The 8,578-nt window shown below is 46.6% G+C and overlaps 1 protein-coding gene across 2 annotated transcripts; it reads right to left on the bottom strand.

Annotated features, from left to right (window-relative positions):
- Positions 1-4,567: 4,567 nt before the first annotated feature.
- On the bottom strand, positions 4,568-6,547 carry DNAJC28 (DnaJ heat shock protein family (Hsp40) member C28). 2 transcript variants are annotated; one of them, XM_009954294.2, is made up of 2 exons: positions 6,330-6,547; positions 4,568-5,878 (listed from the first exon to the last, which is right to left on the bottom strand). In XM_009954294.2, exon 2 carries the CDS (start codon positions 5,823-5,825, stop codon positions 4,704-4,706), a length of 1,122 nt encoding a protein of 373 aa, XP_009952596.1. In that variant the 5' UTR covers positions 5,826-5,878; positions 6,330-6,547; the 3' UTR covers positions 4,568-4,703. The 2 variants fall into 2 exon arrangements, with proteins under 2 accessions (XP_009952596.1, XP_086317426.1); XM_086461300.1 differs by having other exon boundaries at positions 6,363-6,388.
- Between the last annotated feature and the right edge of the window lie 2,031 nt (positions 6,548-8,578).

Raw genomic sequence — 8,578 nt, 5'->3', positions numbered from 1 at the left:
AGGTACCTTAAGAAAGAACCATCTTCTCATACAATACAGACTGCTGCCTATTGTAAAAGATTTGATGTCAAGATTTTAGAGATACTAAGGGAAAACGCTGCAATTGAATTAGAGTACTGCAGTTAGGAAAGTGGTTAGTCTTGAAAATTCCCACTCTGGTAAGATAAAGTACAGAGTCAATCTGAAAACAGAAGCAGAGATTTAAGCATTTAACAGGGTAAACAAAAAAAAGAGGAAGGCATTTCAAGGATATTGCCTGAAAACAATGAAGAGCAATATGAGCACTAAGCGAGAGGAGCACCGTGAGAAAGGCCTATGAAGACACAACCGAATGGCAATGGAATATTCAGTTTCTTGTTCAAAGACAGTCAAAGTGTGGCCCCATGAAACCCCACTCAAAGTTGAAAGTTGTACTCAAAGCCCCCTATTCCCAGCTCCCCTCCTCTTTTCCTTCAGTTATATGTGCTCACTGTGTTCCACCAGATCTGGAGTTAAGCCACAGCCTTCTTGGGCTGAAGCTCCTCCTTTCTCACTCTACCTGGCCCAGAGGCAACCCACTGGCCCAGAGGATCCACAGAAACAGTTGTTTCCTACTTGTGATGCTCAGAATCGCACCATGAAGAAAAAGTTTGTAACACAACTCTTGCCTTGCTGTTCATTCAAAAAGATCTGCTCTGGTGAGACCCCACCTGCAGTGCTGTGTCCAGCTCTGGGGCCCTCAGCACAAGACAGACACGGACCTGCTCGAGTGGGTCCAGAGGAGGGCCACAAAGATGACCAGGGGGCTGGAGCACCTCCCCTGTGAGGACAGGCTGAGAGAGTTGGGGTGGTTCAGCCTGGAGAAGAGAAGGCTCCGGGGTGACCTTATAGCGGCCTTTGAGTGCTTAAAGGGGGCCTGCAGGAAAGGTGGGGAGGGACTCTTGATCAGGGAGGGTGGTGATAGGACAAGGAGTAATAGTTTCAAACTGGAAGAGGGGAGATTTAGATTAGATGTAAGGAAGAAATTCTTTCCTGTGAGGGCGGTGAGGCACTGGAAGAGGTTGGCCAGAGAAGCTGTGGCTGCCCGCTCCCTGGCAGTGTTCAAGGCCAGGCTGGACGGGGCTTTGAGTGACCTGGTCTGGTGGGAGGTGTCCCTGCCCATGGCAGGGGGGTTGGAACGAGATGGTCTTTAAGGTCCCTTCCAGTGCAAGCCATGCCATGATTCTGTGATAGCCAGTATTTTCTGTAATTCGCATGTGCCTACTCTCTAACCCCTACCCCGTTAATACATGTGCCACTGTCTTCTCACCCTCCTCTGGAAGCACTACATGCCGTCTGCTTCACCCCTAATCTCCTCTCTGCTTTCCAGGCCCTTCCTATCACCCCTCCCACCCCCAAGCGTGCACACACACGTTTCTCTTTTCTTAACCACTGATCTCAGCTGTGGGTAGGTAAACTGTGCGGTTGCCACATCCAGGGAAACACAACTGGTAGGGAAACAACTTCAACGGAGACACCACACATCCCCTTCTCCCTCAGAGTGGCAGTTTCTCCTACTACGAATAAATATTTACCGCTTGCCTTTGTGTCTTACAGCATGCCCTGCTCTTGCTTTTTGCGACTTTGATCCCTTCTCCTCCGAGCCATCTCTGTAACTCCATGTGCATCCTGAGGGCCGTTATTGCTCTGCAACAGAAAGATATTCAGCAGGCCTCGACATTTATAGCATATACAGAAACTCTTCAGTTTATAGGGCAGCCTGAGAGGCTACTTCAGACAGCCTACAGCTGTACGTCTTCTCCTTTTGTTGGAAAGCACCAATACATATAATTGTAGAGCCTGCTAATAGTGCTCGGAAGAGCCATCAGATGGTTGGGCAAGAAACAGATTCCCCACCCAGAGAAAAAATGGTACCTCAATTAATGTAGTCTAATAGTAAATATAAATAATGTTTTGTGTTCATATTAAGATGATAAGCCTTTTGAGCCACAAGCCATCTGGTAATTAGAGCGTTCTGGGAATAAGCAACGTGTATTTGTATCTGGACTCAGCAATGATTTCACCCTTTTGAGGTCAGCAATAAGGTAACAGTCATCAAACTCAAATTAACAGTCTAGTGTCAGGAAAATTACTTCTGAAAGCCATTCTCTCCTGGGTTTTTCTAATTCGTATGCAGTACTTAGCATTGCTTGTTCTAGAAGTACTGACTAAATACTGCTCTTAAGATTTTGTGAGCTCAGAGCAACAAAAAATAGACCAGCCCTACAAAAATGTACTCCTACACACACCTGGGGAAAATAAAAAATGTAATTACTTTTGTCATCATCATTGCCATAAATGTTGAAGAAGTGGATTTTTGCGCCTGCCAGTTTTTCCTGACAACAGTGTAAGGCAATTTAAAGTGCTGAGAGTCAGGCTACATCTACTCCATTTAAAACCAAGTAGTTTTAAAAGGAACATAAAAATCGCTCAGTATGCTGACTCATCCGTTATGGCAACTTAAATATTTAAACTGCTGATACTTATCTTCATTGTGAGCCAAAGTGGATTCCATCACAGCTGGATTTATTGCAATCTTGGTTTCTACTTACTCTTGTGCAATGAATTCGATTTGCCACTAGCTCTTAATAAATACGTCACTGGATTAGTTTAAAACACAATTCAGGTCCAATTCCCATAGATCATAACAAGAATCAAAAGCTGATCTTTTCAAGAGTACCATGTCAAAGGGTTTCCATGAAAGTACGTTTAATTTACAGTTTTCATTAAAAGCAAGAATGCACAGATAAGTTGTTGACATACGCAGACATTCACACACAGAGCTGCTAAAATGAGTGAGAAGCAACGAGGTCAAAGCCTTCCGGTATCACCTGGTCTAACACCATGAGCTCAAAGAATCGCACCCGTATCACAAAGGAAAGGACGGCAAGCTGAACTCTTACCGCGTCCCCAGAAACAGAGGGCTGCCATGTCACCCGATTCTTCTTTCTGAGTGTTTAGATTGGGGCTACTTACAGGGCAGGTCAGGACCACACGCACATCTTGTTCCACTTCCCCACCACACAGGGCTTAACTCCCGTACCTGCGAGACGCCCGTTACTTCTTACCGCCTTTGCAGACTGGGGGAGCCACTGAAAGGCACGCTAACGACTGGCTGGCCCAACCGATCCACGCAGCGCTAGTGTACCCCTGCCTCCAAACTGAATCTCAGCAGAATGGAACTAACCGCCGTGACCTAATCCTTCCGGCTAACACCAGGGCACGGCACACCACCAGCATCCCAGGGGCATGACCTGGATCAGTCTGCACATAACGCCTTTCTTTTTACTTCTGCGCCCCAATTCCTACAAAAAGGGGTGTTAAAGGAAGCTGAGATTAGCCCTATTTTCTAAAACATCTTGCCATTATTACTTATTTGCTGTAACACAAAGGCTTGAAAGACCTACAGTGTTTAACAACAAATATATTCAATTATATTACTAGATTATAAAATACCCTCTGACAAATGATACTTCAGTTAATCCACTCTACCAACAAACACAAATAACATTCTGCCTGCACGTTAAGACCTCACCTAGATGAGCAAGAGCACAAAGACCAAAAGGAGAACATGCAGTGCCTCCCCAAAAGCAAACACATTAACCCAGACTCTGCTGGTGCATCTGCCAGAGGACAGTTGTGACCATCATCTAGCTTTCACCGCTGAAACTCCGAGAGTGGAAATTCCCCCGCCGTGGGACACCTTCCTACCGACTGGCTGGGCACAGCCCAACACCTGCACAGGTGGAGACGGTGACAGCCTGAGTCACAGAGACATGAGTGAGGAAGGGGGCCCAAGCAGATACCGATATAACCAGTGACACCTTTTCAAAGGCAAAGTCCTCCAGGAAAACCAGATTGCGTGGGGAGCTGAGAGGTTACTAAAGGTAAGTAAACCTTTGGCACCATGGAGATTTTCCCACCCTCCAAGGCATTGCCCAGAATCTTCAATAGTACAGCAGTGTTTCACAGGAAGTTCTTTGATACTAATATTCTAAAAATATTTAAATGGTGCAACTACTTTGAAAATTAATATTCCTTTCTCCTCTTGCCTCCAAAAAAGTCGTGACTAGGGTACAGTCTTGGCCTGTCCTCCTTACCTGCTCGGATGCTTTCTCAGACCTCCTTCTGTCTTAAAAGCCAGATCCAAAAACTGGACTTCCACAGAACGTAGTCCAAGTCCAGACACCCAGAACCCTCCCTTCGTTCCCATTTAACCTCAAAGAGATGAATGTACTCTTAGAAAAATGCATGAAACCTGCCAACAATTTATGAGCTGTAAGCATTTAAATAAGGAAAGACAGAGGTCAAACTAACAGGGCCCAGCAAGACTTTTACTTCCACTTCGTCCTTAACGTGGTTTTGTTATGCCTCAGTTCCACCTCTTGAAGAGATAGCAGACTGTAAAAGTGGTTATGTTCCATGCCAAAGTGAAGCGTTAATTTTGATTTAAGCAGACGTAAAATGAGCTAGTAACTGAATTTATTAGTTCCTTGACAATATTCACAAATAAATCAATCAAGCACCTGCAAACTGCACATCAGACAACCCAATTGATTTTAAATAGTGTAAGAGTGGACAGCTGGATTTTACATTTTCAGTATACCTGAAATTTCTCTAGTGCTACAAGTTCCATTAATAAAGTGCATTCAAAACCTTGACAAGACAGATGAATTTGTATTATCTTATTTCAGTGGAAGGTTTAACCACTTGAATAGAGAAGACTTCCACCCAAACCGTTTAACATTTTCCTCTTCATTTTCCTTTGTGTCTGAATTAGAAGCCTCTCTGTTTTCCATCAAAGCTTCGTAAGTCTTTTGTGCTCGAACAATTTCTTTGTCTGCACTGAAGTGCACCATTTGTCTGCTCAGAATAGGAACAACTAAATTGAAGTTGTCGATTCTTTTGTTTAATTTCCTGATATCTTCTATAAACTGCTCACAAATACGATTCCATTGCCTTTGCCTATACGGTGTCATTGGCCCTCCAAGCTTACTTCTAGATGCCACTATGCTCTTCCTTAACTGCTCAATAGTTTCCCGGATTTCTTTCTGCATCAGGATCCACTCTGGCTGGTACCCATTGTCTATCAGAATCCTGTTCAAGTTGTGAGTCATAGGGTCGATATGGGGACAGTCTGAAAACTTCTGCAAAGGTTTTCCTTTGCCGCTGAGGTTGTCGAAGTCTCCTTTCGCCATCGATTCCTGGATGAGGTCCTCAACCAACCGTTCAACCGCCTGAGTTATTTTCACCTTTTTGCTCTGCCTCACATCTTTGGCTTTCATTAGGTCTGTCACAGCGTACTGGCCTTCAAGTCGCTGCTTCCGGTACTCCAACACTTGTTCAGTAGCACGGTCTACTCGAAATTGCATGTATTGCTTCTCTCTTTGGCTTGGTGTTCCAAAACCAACACCTTCAAAACTCAAGTAGTGTCTATGCTGTGGCGCTTTTGATTTGAACGGGTCTTCCTCCTCTTCATTATTCTCGTTTGATTTCTTTTTGGTCGCCACATCACTGAGCACAACTCTGTACGCTTCTTCCACTTTCATAAATGCTTCGGAATCGGCTGTGGCAGAACCGCTGTCTGGATGGTATTTTTTGGCAAGACTTCGATAGGAGTTTCTGATATCATCAAGGGAACATCCTTCCTCAAGCTCAAGAACTTTGTAAGAGTCCTTGATGTTGCTTTTAGGTTTGTATCCCGACAGCATTCTGCTGCCACAAATGTAGGGAAACGGCTTCAGGTTTCTTGGAATCATTGCTTGACGTACCATCAAACAATGATGCCCTATGTTGCTGGTCAGCATGACACAAAGCCACTTTGTAGTTCTTCCGATGCAGCTACATTATAAACAATGACCTATAAACACATGTTTATAAAAATTGTGTTAAATACACTTTTTAAAAGAACTTAAGACTTATCTTTAACTTGTTATATTATTTGAAGACATCCCTACAACATTTCAGAACAGTATGCAACGTTCTTTTCTTTTGCAGGCTAGTATTGAAATCTGCACTTCTTATTAATTACTATTGAAGTGGCGGTATTACAGTGTAAATTAAAATTACTTCACAATATAGTTTTCTCCTGGCACAGCAACAGTAGCACAGGTCTGTTCTGGCACTGCAGAATTCCCAAAAGGCCAAAGCTTTATTGCCTTTCTGCAAACTCAGTGCAATGTAAACTGGAAATACACTTTATGTTGAGCGGTAACTGCTGAAACAAATCTCTCCCTTTTCCTCTATACACCTACATGCAGCCATCAACTGAATTTTCTATTCACACACATCAATGCCTCAAGATCGACTACCTGGTCCATTCTCAAAGGACTTCATTACAGTACCCTTTTGGTATTTCACAGCAACAAGTGAGGCAGTGTCCAGATTATAGATCCATTTAGATTAACTCTTGTATCCCGGCAGGGCTTTCACATCCTAGTGGCCAACCTCCTTCGTTTGTGCCAGGTAAGGCTGTAAATCTGGAACTCAGAACAGATCAATAGCAGACAGTATCTCATTCAGTCAGGAATATCAGTGCTTCTGAATTATTTTGGGAATCAGCAAAAGCAACACCTTTAGCAAATGATGACATAAGTTAAGTCTTCACGTAAAATCAAAAGTAGAAAAGTATCATACAAATGGCACACACAATTCATGCATCAGCTAACTTCTCTTTATTAATGAAAATCCTAAAGCCACATACATGGTGTTAGAGCCTCCTTTTTGCAGATTCATCAGTGACTGCAACATATCCTTTGATGACTTCCTTTCCAACAAAAAAATAGGTTAAACTAAGGTTAAGCTTCAGGAACAAACAGTGTTTAGATGTTCTGCATATAACAAACTGCCCTGCTGTGCTAACCTATCTGAAAAGAGAAGGGAAAGCAGATATACTTGGAACTGGATCAAACCTGAATGTTTTCAGTTGATTCTGATCCAAGTAATGTATTAAGTCATTAGTTGTGGTTTTAATAATGGACCTTAGGAACATGGTGGGGTTTTTTTATTTATTTCCAGTACAGATTAGTGATTTCTTTCCTTCTAGGTGGTTGGCAAAGGCAATCATTAGATTCCGTATGGCCATAAAAGCCCACATTACTACTACTTAAATGGAAAGATCAATGAATACACTTTTGAAATTCAACATCCTGATCTGAAGCAGACTTCCTCATAACTCCGTAGACTTGATTTTAATATATTTGTGCTTAAAAAAACCCCAAACCTGCATCAACCTGTACGCACAGCCCTCGCCCCACAGCATCGAAGGCTGCCGGCCGGGTGGATTTTTATTCCCCGGCTCTCTGAATCCAGGTCTCCCCGCTGCCGCTGGGTAAGGGGGCGGGGGGACAGGACCGAGCCCCCCTGCGTCAGGCCGAGGGCGGCGGCACCCAACGGAGCCCCCTCCCCCGCCGGGCCTGCCGCACCAGGCAGCTTCCCCTTCCCCTCTGCAGAGCGGGGGGGGGGGGGGCCCCCGCGGCGCCACACGCCCTCGTCCGCCCAGCGCCCCCGCCTCACCTGCTCCCCTCCCGCGCAGCGACGCAGGCCCGAGGGGGCGCGGCAACCGCGGGCCCCGGGGCAGGGCGCCAGCCACGGAGGAGGAGGAAGAGGCGGGGCGACGGCTTTTACCCTTCGCTCAAGGACAGGCGCCCCGTCCGAACGGCAGAAGGGGCGCTCGGGAGGGAGCGCATGTGTGAGCGGGCAGCGCGGCCCGCCCCCGCCCCCGCCCCCGCCCCCGCCGCGCCGCTCGCCAGCGGAGGGAGCCCGCGGCCCGCTAGAGCCGGGCGGCCCGTGTTGTCAGTGCGCTTGCGCAGCTGGTTGTGACGGGCCGGCTGGCTGGCGCATGCGCAGTGCGGCAGGGGGATGGGGGGGGGGGCTTGGCGGCTTCCGGCATGGCGCCGGGTTTGGCTCGCCAACGGCCTTCGAATGGGGGCGTGTGGGAGGCGCAGTTTTGCTTATTCTTTTATTGTGTATACGCATATACGTGTAGACCTTAACTGCTTTTTAGCCTTTGTTCCCCTGAGTGAATTCCGCCTTTGCAGGTGATGAGTCCTCCTGCCTTTTCGGCTTGTGAAACGGCTTCCCCTGCAGTGCTGCCCCTGGCCAAGGCTTGGTCTTCCACAGTGTTCCCATCCTTGCCCGTAACACGGTCCTCCGAGTGCTGTGAGCATCTCTGAGCCGCCGCGCCAGCAGCAGGGTAAGCTGGCATTTGCTGGGCTCACCCGAAAAGGCTGTGCTGGAGCGGTTGTGACCTGGAGCTCCTGGCCTCTGCCGCCTCGCTGCGGGGCAGGGAACACCTGATGGGTAGGCCTCCGTTGTCCTACAGCCTCCGTGCGTGGCGTCAGCTGGCTGTGGGGGAATGTCAACTTCAGCTACAGAAACCCCCAGCCAAGAAACAGTTCTCATCCTCAGCCTGGAAAGGAGGGCCCAGACGCACAAACTAAAGGCCCAGCAGATGGAAGACAATTAACAATTTGTTTCCTCCCTGAACACCAGCATCTAGTATTAAAAACAAACAAACCCCTTTTGTTTTTTATTAATGGTATTTGATGGGGTATGGTCG

The sequence above is a fragment of the Leptosomus discolor genome, chromosome 1 (genome assembly GCF_034619465.1).
Source record: "Leptosomus discolor isolate bLepDis1 chromosome 1, bLepDis1.hap2, whole genome shotgun sequence".
NCBI classification, from domain to species: Eukaryota; Metazoa; Chordata; class Aves; order Leptosomiformes; family Leptosomidae; genus Leptosomus; species Leptosomus discolor.
This window is presented reverse-complemented; position numbering and strand designations above follow the sequence as displayed.